The following is a 15,549-nucleotide window of genomic DNA, read 5'->3' on the forward strand; positions in this document are numbered from 1 at the left end:
CAATGCATATATAATGCTTTGTCTTCTCCGCATGTGTCTGCCAAAGCTAAAGAATGGGTCCTCCCATGCTTGACGTCGGTTGCGTGCTCGTGAATCCTTTGATTAATAAAGTGTCTAGTTTCACCAATGTGGGGGGTCCCACAAGAACATGGGATAACATAAACACCTTTCATATCCTTGGGGTCCACAGGGTCTTTTACAAATTTTAAGGAGCTCTGAGTGGTGTTAAGTGGTGTAAAGGTGGAGGGAACATTATGCTTCCTTAAGATTCTCGCAATCTTGTCTATGATCCCCTTGATGAAAGGTTGATGCACCCTTGGTATCCGATCCTTGGGTTTTTCTTAACCTTAGGGTCTTAAAGCAAAGCTTTAAGACCCTGGTGCCTACTATACCCATTATTAACAAAACATAAGGAGATGGTTTTTCTCTTTAGAAAGGTGGTTTTCATCAGAAATTCTTAGAGCATGAGTAGCTAACCAGGATTATATAATAAAACAACCACGGCAAATATATTAATGAGAATAATTTGAAAAAAAAAGATAACATGAAAGTTGTATATTTATATGTTTAAAAAAATTTAAATAATTTTGAAGAAAAATAGATATTTTTTATTATAAAGTATATTTATTTTATATTTTTATATAAATTAGCATAGATTTATTTTTATTTTGGAATATTTTTTTATTTTGTTAGTTTGGATATCAAGATATTTGATTCCTCTTGGCGCTTAGTAGATCTAGAGTAAAGATGGATGTATGCTAGTTTAATTCCTTATTTAAATAGGCTACATTCCACGTGAATGCCATGGGTCAATACTATTGGTTATCAATACCATCAATCAATACCATGCACCATTTCAATTTTTATTAAAATTAATATTAAGATTAATAATATTTTTTTGTATGGTATTAATAATAATTTGGCCCATGGTATTTGGCCCATAGACTTCACCTAAATAAAAAAAAAATTTGGATTGTTCCACTATAAATCTGTGATCGATATCAAGTTTTTAAAAAGATTTATATTTACATTTAAATTTAGATATAAAATTTAAACATACTTGACTATAAAACATTTCTCACCACAAAAATAATATAAATAAATTTTATATTGTAAATTAAATTTAATAAATATATTCGATAAATTAAATTAATTCAACATTACATGGTTGACCAGATTGTGATGCAATTGCTGAAAAGCTTGTTGGATTGAAATCCAAACCCAATGAGACATAGACTTAGAATAATATCAAATCCGTATTTCCATAGAGCAAGGGTTCAATCCCCTATCTTAAGGTTACGAAAACAAATCGGACATATTAAAACATAATCCGGTCAAAACCTGTCTGGTTTTTGTTCACATCCCTATTGTCTTCAACCGCTTCGAATTGGCTTCGACGAAACAGCCATCACCTGCGATGCATCATTAACCATTCCATAATCTTATAAGAATCACATTAAACAAATTATTTAATAGATTTATTTGAATTATTTTATTTAAATTCATCTAAAAATTAAACTACACCCTATTAAAAATAATAATGATAAAAATAAAAAATAAATGCAGATCTCACTTTTTTACACCATTAACACACAGTCAAGTTGCAAGATAGATGAGGCTCTCACCGTTTCCTGGTCATCTGCTGGAGCGGGAAGCCAGTCATTGGTAGCCGGGTTGCTACGAACAGGGATTCGTTCCATTAATCCAGTCTCCTCTTGGTAACCCAAACGGAAGTACGACCCGCCATCGTACTCCAGTTTTATGAACGCATCTCCAGTCTACAAACAGAACATTGATTTCACTGTCGGTTCCATGATTCAAACACTCAATCCTATAGTCAGATTTATAAAAAAATTGCTGGATTCTAGTAAAAATAACTTTCTAGGCAAATTTGTAGCCTCTATAGACAAGACCTTTAAATTTACCTAATGGCCACACCATAGCAAGCAAGAAAGAAAGAAAATATAAAGACAAAATACTCACAGGGTGATGCAGCCTTTCCACGGCATTCAAGTCCTCGTAATAGTCGGTTTCCACAAACTCCTCAGGCAAACTCTCAACCTTTTCGCACACAATTAGCGACTGTTCACAAAGCAAAATTTCAGATTATACATACAAAATTAGATGCCGCTTCTCTTCTAATCTGGGATTGAATTAAGTCACAATGTGTAGTTTAAGTGTGACAGAGAAAAGCAGGGTAGTTACCCCAGAATGAGATTTGAGTTGTTGGTATTTCTGGAACTCTGGAGGGATGTCATCACACGGATCATCTTCAACTCCCTCAATATCTTGATGATCATCAGATCCTTCGCTGCGAATGGGCTTCCTGCGGCGCTTGGGAGCCACAGATTCGAAGTGAGATTTAATCTGCTCTGCGATCTGCCATTGCTGCTGCGCATCCAAAACTTCATCGCTCCTGCTCGGCTTCTGCACTCTTAGCCCTCCTTTCCCCATGATCCGGAGATCTCTTCTTCTATCCCAGACTTTCCGAAACAAATTCAAATGCCCACAATAAAACTATAAACCAGTGCTGTGCTATATATCATGCGAGATTTTCTTCATTGGTTGGCTATGGCTTTGGATATCCGAGAAGTGAGATTGTGAATTGTTATTTATAGTGTATGATTAGGGCCGACACGGATAAAATGTGGTATCAACTATTTGGATCGCCCACAGTTTACAACCCATGCGGATACCTGCCGAATCGGTCGTCCTTATCCATTATTATCGTTCCCTGTACGGAAGAGTTCACTCATTTACGGAGTGGTCGCATAATTGGGGCGCCCTAATTCCATGGTTTCACAAAAACATCATACGGATCGGCAGGAAGAAGCTACGTTTGGACCTTTTTCTTTCGCGGGGTTTCTGGAACCTCCTTTCATTTCACCCTTAATTTCAGAAATATTCTCCATGTTTATTGAATGGTCAAGATACGGATCGTTGGGACACAATATCTTTGAGGCTTCCTAACAACATTAACGGCTTATCCATATTTCCAATGGGCAGTCCAGTTGGTTAAAGTTCTTCCGGCCAAGTTATTGGCCTTTCCAATGGCCTTTCCAATGGTTAGTTTAGTTGGTTGAAGTTTGTTTGGTGAAGTTATTGGCCGTTTGTTATGAGAAAGAACTAGTTCAATTTTTTTTAGGTCTATGAAAATCAAGTTTTTGAATGTGGGTTCGATGGACTCATCTAGAATTGTTTTTGCACTTAAAAAAATAAAATCCCAACTCTCTAGCTATAAGAAGTAGGTGGCTAAATACCGGAAAGTCCAAAAAGTCGCACTAAAGACAACTCCTTTTATTCTTGGTTGTTTGTGATTATTTATGACTTCAATTGTGTATGGAATTATTGTGTAATAAAATCTCAACTCTCTATTGTGTTTTAGTTTATAAATTTAAAAAACCATGCATTTATAATGTGTTTACGGAAAATGCTGAAGACTTTGTATGAAGTTTGTTGGTACGATTGTATTTTGAATTTAGTGGTTTGAACATTAACATAGTAATGATCAAGATTGGATCATAATATAATTTGTCATTCATCTCAATGCTTTTTGTATGAAAAAATTGAAGGAATCAACTTATAAGAGTAGTTTTATTAGTGGGGTCTAATATGGAAAAAGGGGTCTAAAAGCTCTCTTTGTTGGTTTGAGGCCTTAATGACATGTTTTCAAGGGGAAGGGGGGCAGATAAAACTTTCTCATTAAAGTGTAGGACATTGTGACACTATTCTACACTTACAAGAAGGACATCAATCAAAGTTCATATGCAAAAATTATGCCTCCCGGGAGTTGACATATTGTGTTTAACCACCATAATTTGAAAGGATGCCACATCAAGCCCCATTACTCCTAGAAAAGAGGATAGTGACATGAAGACTATTAAGAAAACTCGAACAAGGTAAATTTTCTAACTTTAGTAACAAGGTCAAGTTTATAACTTTAGTTTGTCCAATGGAATATCCACAATGGTTTACAAATCATATTAGTATTAGAGCATGTTTCTTTGGGTATTTATGGGAAGTTGCATGGGATCCAAGAAACAATTTTAGTAGGAAGTCATAAAATCCCAACCATGGCCAATGAATCTATTTATAATAACCTCGAGATCTAGCAGAGGAGAGATTCTCAAGGCTAGAAGTGCAAGTCATGAATATCAACCACAATATGAACCTCCTTATGGTGGCTCCAACAAACAAGTTTGGAATCAGAGAAGACAAAGGCTCCAACTCAAAGATAATATCAAAGAGAAATTCAAGGAATCAAGAAGAAGTAGAGAAGGAGTTTAAGAAAGAACCCAAAAAAGAGTAGTCAAGTTGGAGAATCATAAACCATTTATAGTCCCTCTTCAATATGGAAACAAAGGTAGATATCAAGTCATATCAAGGTGAGATCGATGCTTTGAAATAAAAAAGCCATTAAGCTAGAGGGAGATCCTCTAGTAACTAGTGGGAGTATTTTAAAACTCTTATAAGTCCTAATTATACCCTATCAATTATATAGAGGACTAGTGGATCTAATGGCATTATTAGGGAGTGAAAAGGGAAGCGTGTATAGGAGTACACCAAAAAATTTAAGAAGATGGAAATAATGTTAGGTAGCTCTCCTAATAACCCAATTTTACTCCTCAAGTATCTTTGGAATAAACATAGCAATATGTGAAATAAAATGATGTTGTACATACCCATAATGATGGTGTTGTAGCCACTACAACACCATCCAAAATTTTTAGCCTATATGTCTAAATTTTGGGTCCCCCTATGCTTTTCAAAGTCTTAATAGATATCCATGTCAAAGGTAATGATCTAAACCATATAATAACTCATTTATCATCGAAGCTAGGATTGTTGTATATTCATGAGGCACATCGTCTATGCTTGCTTGTATTGCTTCATCCTCATAATTAGGGTTTATGGCATTTGCATTCATTTTGCAAAAGAATTTTAGGTGTTGCTTTTCCACTTATTTTTATGAAATTTAGAAGAATTAGGTTTAAGAAACTATCGAAACTGTACTTATGCACTCCTTTTGTATGCTCAAGGTTTGGACGAAGTTGCAATTAGCCAACAAGGGTTATTCCCACTAGTAGTAGCTCTTAATGAGAAGCAAAATACTATGTCATCAAGGTTTTACATAACCAAGAAAAGGAGCCAAGGATTATATTAAGGTGATGAAGCAAAAGAAATCAGTTGTCATTCCAACCATTGAAATTGGTGCATTGTTTTCTCCTGAGATGTTGATAACACTAAGTTCCCAAACAATGCAATGCAATCCATATTGTTGCCAATTGTGGAGCATATGTTAATCTATATTACAACATTGTACCAAGCTCAATAGAGTGGAAATGCGTGATATATAAGAAGCTAAATGATCCAAGTGGATATTGGTGGCCACTCGCCTATTCCACTTGGACCCCCAACACTGTTTCCTTTCAGTTTCCTATTTTCCAGCACAGTTTCCTATTTCGACAACTTTTCGAGTCCTAAATTTCTAGAGTCATTTTTAGGCCCTAAACGACGTTTTTTGGAAAATCGGGAAAATATAAGTCTTTGACTGATGTTTATAGTTGAAATTTGTTGTCCTTGGATAAGCCTTTCTAACAAGTTATCATGTGTTCCCAACAGAGATCGTACCAAAGTTACAACCCCAGGAAGTTGATGTTCTAATTGACCCCAACAGGGCCCACAAGATTTTGGTGCTTCATCTCCTAGTGTTAGGTTTTTGGATGTTTAGGGTTTCCCATTATTTCATGATAAAAATCTTGAGAGACTCATTTTAACTCAATTCAAAAGGCATGTATCCATCACATCTCTTCTCAGAGATAATCTACCATTGCTTGAGCTAATTTGTTTCCTTTTTTCATGTAGATATTTTTCATTCATTACTATTTACTAATTGAATCAATGTTTTTGTTTGTTTGTTTGTTTGTCAAGTTGTATGTGATCCTCCAGGTTTGACTTGTGGGTTGAGGAGCCGCAACCCAATGACACCTAAGCAATCAAAGTCACCTGGGGACCACACCCAGCCTGGGCCACTTCAGCCCTTAGCTAACTGGATTTTTTAGCATGGATACTCCCCCTAACACAAGGCACAACCACACCCTTGAGGCTTGATCTTGGGTCACCTTTCTAATGAGGTCCATCCTCAACCAGTTGTGCTAGTGGGACTTAACAAATCTCAGTGTTTTTGTTGAAATCTATATTTTGTTTCATTTCCTCGTAAATCTGGACGAGTCGTATTAGAATTGTCTGCTCTTTCTCTGTTTTTTTTTGTACATGCCCCCAATGAGGTCGGGGTATAAGGAGTTGGTACTTGAACTAGCTAGACCCTTGTAAGAGTATCATCAATGACCTTGACGAACTCCCATGGTGGAAGAAAAGAAAGACAAGGGAGCAGGAAATCCTATAAAATTGTTACTTGAAGCGGCCCTTGAGCGAAAAAGGAACCAGATGATGGATAAATTTTCCCAGATCCTTTAGCGGGTATCAGCGAGTGAAGCATCTTCATCCAATAGTCACTTCAGAGGTTTTGACCCATTTAAGGTACAAGTTAACTTTGACATTCCTATACTTAAAGGCCAAATAAACCCAAACACTCTAGATAAGTGGTAAAACCTATTAGAAGGATATTTTTCGGTCCATAATTTTTTTGATAGGGAAAACATTACTTTTTCACTCCTTAAAGTTGCCCCTCATGTCAAGGACTAGTGGAAAACTTACAATGAGCATAGGGACAAGGAGGACCCTCATTACTTTCAGTTGCACCCTCTTGGAATTATTTCCAAGATGTTGTCAAGGAACAATATTACCCTGTCAGGAGCTATGAAAATAGGTACATAAAATGGACCACACTAAGGTAAGAAAGGGACCAAGACGTGCTAGAGTTCACGAATATTTTTCATACCCTACATAGAAAGTCAGGCGTCAAGGATTTTGAGTGGCATATGGTACTCAAGTATTGTGGCTCTCTGCACAAAACATCTAGGCATAAATGGAGTTCTTGGACATATTCTCACTTAGCATAGCATACTAATATGTTGTCAAAATTGAGGAAAATTTTAAACAGAATAAATGAGATTTTAGATCTGTGAATTTGAAGTAGGGAAAAGGTACCCCCAAACCACATAAAAAGGGACCAAACCAAGGTGGAGTGACATGGTACAACCCATCAAAGCCACAAGCAAAGAATATCAACATGAATATGAAGGACACAGGAAAGTGGTGTGAGTTCTACAAGAGCCCCACCCACAACAAAACTAAGTGGCATGCCAAGCCTTCACTAGTGGTCGATGTAGTGCTGTTTTAATCAATCTTAATTGACCGAGTCTGCAACATTTAATTGTCAACCCAGGGTAGGTCTTGTTGTTTCAAAGGATTTCACACTGTCTGTGTTAATACATTCCAACCAAGAATAAGAAAATGCAGAAAATAGTAAAAAATGTTGTTGAACCAAATTGCTGAATCAAACCATGCATGTAGACAAAAAAGCACTCTACAGAATTAAATCACGCTTTGCAACTATCAAAGTAAAGGCACGCCACACAGGAACTAATGTCTACTCCAGCTGGTTACTACCATTATATTGATTAACTCAGTGTAACAACATAATATAAATGGAAACAACAACAAATGTAATCCACGATTTGTACAACAACATCGAAAAACCATAAATCAATTAGCTAAACTATAATGTACACTACCTCTATCAATGCAATCCTTGCCAAAGAGGAGGGCCCTTCCTCCTTAGTAGGGCGTAGGAGTAACACAAAAGTAATTAAAAAATTAGCTGAAGAGCAGTAACATCATCACTGTGCTGATTAATATTAAAAATAAACTCAGAATTACAGAAGAAGAGTAACAATACCGTGTTCTTGTACATGAAAAATCGAGTTCCTTTATAGTTATTACAACCCGAAATTAGAAACAGATCACTCATGAGAATCTCACGATTCTCATGCTGATAAAAATAAAAGTAGTTACAACCTATTTCTGAATACGAACATACATCAGTTAGGATTGCAACTACTTGGGTCCGTTTCTCCCAAAATAAACAATCCCTACTTCCGAAAGTTGTTGTGTGTAATAGTACCCACATTTGCCAGCTTCGGCGCAACAACTTCGAGTGAATAGTGGTTTGGGATGTCACGAAATCACTGGCGACAACACTTTTGGTTTGACAACGGACTCTTGTATCAGCGCGTAGTGTAACAACATCCAATATGTAACAATAACCTGTAACAACATCCGTGTAATAGCAACTTCTAACAACATCCAATGTGTAACAGCAAACTGTTCCACCATTCTTTGTAGTTAATCCGTGCTGCCTGTCTTCTTCATAACTTCGTTCTCACGAGCCATCACCTGAAAAGAATAAGAGCTTCCCAAAACACTTCTTCAATACTCTCTCAGTTAGCCACAAAAAAGGAATAAATCATCACATTACTCAGTAAAATATGGCAAAGTAACATCACAATAGAATAGGTTATAAAGGTGAGAAAACAGGGAAATTGGTCATGTAAAGACATAAGTCTGGAGGACAGAAAGGTCAAAACTGGGGAAAGAATGTGTAGAAAATAGGTAAAAAACCACACCCAACAGTTGAGCTAAAATCTTTAGATTCAGATGCATGTCCTGACTTTGAGCCAGAACCCAACAAGGGCAAAACAATTATTGATACAATACCCAGTGCCACCATTTCCACCACCAAGGTCTTAAATATTGATCCCTAAGATCTAGAGGAGGGGGAGAGTCTCTTCCACTTACAGATGTTGGTGAAGGGTTCTCCACTGCAGTGTACTAATGAAAGTGAGAGCCAAAATAACTTCATATAAGAAGAGGTAATTAAGTGGTTGGGCCTACCGTCAGGTGGCTCCACCAAGGGAAAGATCGTTGCTTCAGCCAGCAGTGTTTCCTACCCTACATCATCAAGCCCTTCATGGACAAGGTACTGTGTGATGTTTCTCCACTGAAAGTTTGTGATATTTTATTAGACAAACCATACTTGTGGAAGTGCAATGTTGTGTATGAGTCCAAACCTTGTATTGTTATTATTATTTTTGGCAGAAAAATATATAGGATACTAAAGGTAGCCCCACATACCACCATTTCTTTGATCACTACAAAGAAATTCATGTTGGCATTGATGTTGTGATGAGTTTTCTAGTTGACATTGATGTCAACCTAGTAGCATGGTGTTGGAGGCTACATTGATGATGTGATGAGGTGATAGTTGATGAGCATTGCAGTGAGTGATGGTTGGCATTGATGTCAACCTAGACTTGGTTTGGAGATGGTATCCATATGCTTGATTGTTTTATCGTATTGGCTTGTGCATGTTTGTTGTGACATATGATTGTGTTGCAGATGCTTTGTTGTTGGCATTAATAGTTTTGACGGTTGATTGATTAACTAGGCCTCTATGCATATGATGCTTGAGGTGTTGCTCTTGAGATGTGTCCTTCATGCTATTGAGTTATGCTTTGGAATTCTGAGGATGTCTGAAGGTATTGAAGAGGTTTTCATGATCCCATCTATAGTTGAGCTTGATGTTTGATGCCACTTGACATAGTTTCTGCTCTCATGAGTTACTTATTGCACTTATGATGTCTACATCATGTATGCACTCTTCAAGAGGTTTCAGAGATGTTTTTGGGGCTTTTCATGGCTTGGAAAAGCTTTACATATGTTAGAGATGTTGAGAAACAAGTTGGAGGTAGTTTTGAGTTGAAGACATTGTGTTTTTCCTTCATCCCCTGCCTAGTCGCATGGAGAGCAGCCCGTGGGAGCAGTTTTAGGCTCCAAATGCATGGAGGGAAACCTATGGGGGCGACTATGGTCCCAGTCACATGGAGAGTGTGTTATGAAAGAGACTATGCACGTAGATGAAGTTTTCTCTGGATTTATTGTTCTCCTCAGATGATTTAATTGGTTTTATTGATGTATCTTGTTCTGGAATTTTCATTGAAGATTAAGATTAACACAATCAACATGATGGAATGTAATTTGAAGTGTGAATTCCTTTAATGAAATAATTAGTGGATTAGTGAGAAAAAAAAATGTTTAAAAGAAGGAGCATGTCGACCATTTAGAGCGAGTGGTCAGAGAAGATATTTGAGTAGAGAGCATAGGGCGACCTCCTCGAGCACATAATGTTATATAGGTCGAATTTGTTGAGGTGTGCACACTTAGAAATAAACCTTTGAGATCAAAACATAGTGTAATGCATGTAGAGGCCAATTCTCACTATTTGTAGAGGAAAAGGTTGATCTACAACTAGAGACAGACTTTGCAGAGTCAGATGCAGAAGTTATGTAACACATGGATCATAGATTATTGGAGCTTAGTATAGTTTGATGGTCTGACATATGTGTTTGTAGGTATTACTTATTGTTGTAGAATGTTCTCATGATTTGCGACATGTTGTCAAGTCTATTTTCTAAATGTGTTGATGCTTGAGTATTGAATTGATGAGTTTATAATTTGATTGAAGGATTGTTGCATATCCTTGCAGTCCATTGTATGAGTGAGGCATTGGTTTTATTTGTTTGAGATGATGATGATGTATTGAGCTTATAAAAGAGAGAAAGTTGGTGTTGTCTTGTGTAGGGATCTAGTTTGAAATATTGTGAAATGTGGCCCTATTGATCTACAGATCAAATTAGCATGGTGAATAAGGGATAGGTGTTTCTTGCCTATGCGTGTAGATAGCCAGTAAGAGGAAGTAACATTTTCATAGTCCAATGGTTTTTGGGAAAGGCTTTTACGGGATAGGAGTCTCCAGTGGATGGGAGTTCACTTACTCAATGTGATATGAGAAACTTCCTTGTCGGGCATAGCCAACTATGATGATGTAAATTAATTTTCCTGATTAATAAGATTAGAAGCAAGTAAACAACAATAGGGAATGGTGGTTTTTTACTTGGAGGGAGGTTTTCCACCAGAGATTCTTGTGTCCTTTGTGTATGTGATTGTTTAATTGGGTTATGGCTTTTAGATAATGATCATGGTATTTAGTTTGTTGGTTAATGCATAATATGATCTAATATACTAATGGTGTAATGTGTGATTGTGAATCAGTAAGAAGAAAATAATTTTAAAGTATACATTGTCATTACTGATTCACACACCCCCCCCCCCAAGTAGTGAGCACATTTCCAACAATTGGTATTAGAGCATGGTGCCTTTGTTGCAACTTCATCGCTAGAAGGTAGATCATGGGATACCAAGGAGATTTTGCAGCAAATGAACTATTCACTCTTCATGGATTGAATTATGCACTATGGAAGGTAAGATTGGAAGCTTATTTTATTGATCTTGATGTGGATGTTTTGCTCTCATTAGAATACAATATGTATGATGAATCAAATGAGAAAGCCAAAAAAATAATCTTGATGACCCTATTAGATCATGGTGTTGCAATGGTAAGACACTACAAGACTACAAAAGAGATTATGGATAAGCTACATTATATGTATGCATTGTATTGGCTACAAACACCCTGCAAGATTTTGGTTCGCATGCAAATTTCGGAGCCTACCTTGGATCCCGTGATCAATCATCCTTGGTCACTTATTGGTAAGATGATGATTTCAAGCTCCCCTCCTTGATCCTAAGAGTTGTCTGCATTCTCATCTTTATGCAACATGTGTCAACATCGGGCATAGGGGTTGTTGTTTGTCATGCAAAGGGAATGTTGTCTTTCTTCAAGGGAATTGTGCATATGAGTGGTTGTCATCACATAGACATGTTTCACACTCACTTAACACACTCTTGTCACGAATGTTGTTGCATCAAGAAAAGTATGTATTATGTATTTTTGATGGTGTACATTGTGTCACTAAGTGTCAGTGTGCGATCACAATAAAGTCCTATCAATGTTTACATATGTTTCACTGATCTCACCCTTAACCATTTTCCTGAGCAACCTAGCCTCATCCAGCTTCCTGGAACTGTGCGCTTTTCTTCTACTAGCATCAAGCTTCCTCCCTTGCCTCCTAAAACCTTGTAGTACCCGGAGACACCAACCTCTTTTTCCTGCTGAAACCCTGCAGCCTGCAGAGACACCAACTCCCCTTGCCTGCTAAAACCCCATAGCCCACAGAGACCCCAACCAACACTTATTTCCAAATATGCACAGAGAAGTCAAGTAGCCAACACGACTCTCCAAAAATGCACAGAGCAGTCTAGCTGCACTGCACTAAAAAATTTCACAAAGGTTTCTTCCCAGGATCCCCATCTCTCAACAGTATCCTGTGCCTCAAACTGCGCAATGTTGTCCAAGTTGCCTTGTCTTTCTTGCATGCAGAAACTGCATAGATGGGCCTCCTAGGTCCTCATTCTAGCAACAATCACTATCCGCTGAAATTGCACAGATCTACCTCTCACTAACTACAAGAAAAGTTTACATGCTGAAATCGCTTCCAAGGAGTTGAGGAGAAGGACCAAGGAACCAAGTAATGGAAAAGATCAGGACCACATGAAAACTTCGACGAATGCATGATCATCTTGAGGGTAAGCATGGTAAGTAAAGAACACCTTTCGAAGTACACCTCTTAATTGAGTTTGCAGGACAGCTTGTCAATGTCATATCATCCTGTCCTCAGTAACATCTATGTGCGCAAACACAAAAGGTCATTGTATTTGTTTCTTCTACATGTCTTGCTTCCTTTTCACTTGTTCAACCAACTGTCATCTTAGGCATGTTGATTTCTATGTCATACATACGACCTCATTCTAGTGGTTTTGAAGGTTGTGTTTGAGTTTTGTTCACTATGTAAACATCTACCGCACTCACACACAATGTTTTAAGCACTATCGTGCAAGTGTCGTCATGGTCGTCCAAATGTCTATCTCAAGTGTCGCACTTGTCGCTTGCACCCGTCAGTCAGTCACACTGAGTGTATGTTGCCTTGATGGTTCGAGGTGTCTTATCGTCGAGTCATGTTGAGTGTGTGTTCACAAGGTCATGCATGCACAAGTTCACTTACTCACACACTTAGTCATTTTCCTAAAACTCTGTCGAACGGACCTCCCTCCAAGAGCTAGACCTTCGTTGAGTTACATTGCGCAGTCTCATCTCTTAGTGAACATCTACTACTGCCCAGAATTGTGCAAAGCTTGAGGCTATCTCCCAAGTAGTATGTACTGCGAAATCCTGGAATCGACTCGACTAACTGTCACCCAGAATAATGCAAAATTTTCTTAACAAGTCATCTCAATTTGTGTTGCCCGCAAGCAACACCATCCAGCCTCTAGCTAGTCAACCAGAGAGTTTGACCAGGCAGTGACCCTAGGACTCACTCCAAAAAATTGTGTAGAAGTTTCCAAGCATGCCTGCTTCCATTGACTGAAGAAACTGCGTAGAAATGCCCGACAGACACCCGTTGCCTGTCACTACACTACCCTAAAAAATTGTGCAGTTTTTCTAGCTAGTCATCCTGTCAGCTGGCCTACTGCTCCTCCTAAAAATTGCGTAGTTTTCATGAGAAGCCTCCCAACTGCCCAACATCTCGCTCAGCCTAGAAAATGTGCAGGGATGGCCTACCTGCCATCTCTGCGTATTTTTTGCCAGCATCTTCTCGCAGCCTGTTACGATCTCCCTAGAAAATTTGTGCAATTTCTGTGAGCAGCCTCTCGTAGCCCATTGCCATCTCCTTGGAGAAATTGTACAATTTTCACTGCTAGTCTCCCTCTACTGCCTCCACTGTGTGCCTAAAAAAATTGTGCAGATCTACCCTCCAGCTGAGCCAAATCCCGCAGACAATCACTGCCGATATAGATTTCCCATTTCAGCCTCCCAGTTACCTCTGTGTAATTTTCATGGATAGCACCTAGATCTCGCATCCCAGCTTGAAATGTGCCTTGAGCAGTTTCAGAGCCTTGTCCTCTCTCCTAGTCACCTGCATCTGAAACTGAAAAACAATGCATGATGGTAGATTAGGAGATTTCTGGATTTTATGTCGTCTCGGCATGAGTGATTGCAGATACAGGTACATGGATGAGACATGGTGTGACGAAGAATGGGATGAACAAGGAGTGCATGCTAGAAGACTTGTTCGTGAATGAATGAACACATGGAGCATGCCAAGTACAAGTGAAGGAGGGACAGGCACGTGAAAAAATCAAGCAAACACCAAGACCATCGAAGAGTTTGCACACCTTGCCACGTGGAGGTGAGGCTAATTATACACCAAGAGCACATTCATCACTCAGCAGCACTACATCTCGACATTAACACCACCACCAACATGAACATACCAGCACTGTCGTGTCGTGTCATGTCACGAGTCATCTCGACCACATCACTATTGCGGGCCATACTATTGTAATTAATGTAATGTAATGTGGAAGTCCAAGAGACCCACATGTAAAGTTGAAGAGTCATGTAAATCAAATAGTCATGAGGGAAGTCAAACAGTCACAAGGGTCAGTTTCACCATTAGCTATATATACCCCTTATTTGTACATGCGAAATACTTTTCACCTTGGCTCCTCTCACATAGCCTTGAGAATCTGTGATATTTTCTTTGAGGAGAGAGTAGTGGCTCTAATGCCCCGCTATCAGGGTTAGTGATGTAATGGTGTACGAATGTTTCTTGGAACTTTCACTTAATTCAGAAGCCTGTTAACAGTCCAACATGTTTTCACACAGGTATTGTATTCGTTTTAAAGACTATTCTTTGGACGCTTGTAATGCATGTTCCTTTAACTTGTGTTAAGATAGTTGAACTATTTCAGTTTTTTTAGTACATATGCTATTGGAATTGTGTTGTATCAGTTGTTAACATTGTCTCACCTATGTGGGCTATCCCACTGGACACTGAACAGAATCATTCTTTTAAACTTGTTATAACGACTGTCGCACTCTTGCGGACGATTCCGCTGCGTGATGTGCATGTTATTTGTTCACTGTGTGTTTGTGACTGCCACACCCATGTGGACTACTCTGCCAAAAATTGCACATGTCATGTTGTGTTGTGTGTCTTTGACACAGTTGGGACTATTCCCTTTTGACTTGAGACTCACTTCCACATTCTCCCTCTGCGGTGAAAGAAACTTGACACAAGTAACACAAATCACTCACCAGGCACGCAAACCTCGTTGTTTGAAGAAAAAGAAGACCACTCTCATGTGTTGACAAGCAAGAGCTAAGGCATATCTTTAAGATAATGGCAACCAGGTCATCGTACCTGATGGGACTCCTACACCAAATGGTGTGAGTTATAGTTGGGACTTCATACCGGGGAGATCCTATGAGTGTTGGCGAGTCCAACACCGTCAATAGTATGGAAGAGATGGATCTCATATTGAAAAACCTTGCTCTATTCTTGAAGAAAATGAACATATTACAAAAGAATCCACATTCATAGCAGAAGCAGAACCAATCTCCCCTCAAGCAGATAGTGAGAGAAGCCATGAGAGCTTTGACATGAATCCATTGATCAAGAGACATCACATGAAAATATTATCAAAGAAAATGAGATGTTGAAGAATTAGCTACAAGATCGGGAAGAGTATTGTGCAAGACTAGAAGAGTAATTATCCTCATTGAGA

The 15,549-nt window shown here is 38.4% G+C and overlaps 1 protein-coding gene across 1 annotated transcript; it reads right to left on the bottom strand.

The window, feature by feature from the left end:
• Positions 1–1,074: 1,074 nt before the first annotated feature.
• On the bottom strand, positions 1,075–2,607 carry LOC149197472 (uncharacterized). The gene is made up of 4 exons (XM_089403922.1): positions 2,206–2,607; positions 1,984–2,082; positions 1,626–1,778; positions 1,075–1,412 (listed from the first exon to the last, which is right to left on the bottom strand). Exons 1-4 carry the CDS (start codon positions 2,452–2,454, stop codon positions 1,374–1,376), a joined length of 540 nt encoding a protein of 179 aa, XP_089260048.1. The 5' UTR covers positions 2,455–2,607; the 3' UTR covers positions 1,075–1,373.
• Positions 2,608–15,549: the final 12,942 nt, after the last annotated feature.

Source organism: Pinus tabuliformis, chromosome 2_2 (assembly GCF_031772625.1).
Source record: "Pinus tabuliformis cultivar Carrire ecotype Pingquan chromosome 2_2, CPIR1, whole genome shotgun sequence".
NCBI classification, from domain to species: Eukaryota; Viridiplantae; Streptophyta; class Pinopsida; order Pinales; family Pinaceae; genus Pinus; species Pinus tabuliformis.

Excerpts from the sequence above, each read along its gene's own strand:
- LOC149197472 (XM_089403922.1), bottom strand. The coding sequence starts at position 2,454 with ATGGGGAAAGGAGGGCTAAGAGTGCAGAAGCCGAGCAGGAGCGATGAA. Across the intron at positions 2,083-2,205 it reads AACTCAAATCTCATTCTGGG|TCGCTAATTGTGTGCGAAAA; the intron begins GTAACTACCCTG and ends CTTTGTGAACAG. Across the intron at positions 1,413-1,625 it reads CAGCAGATGACCAGGAAACG|GTGATGGCTGTTTCGTCGAA; the intron begins GTGAGAGCCTCA and ends GATGCATCGCAG.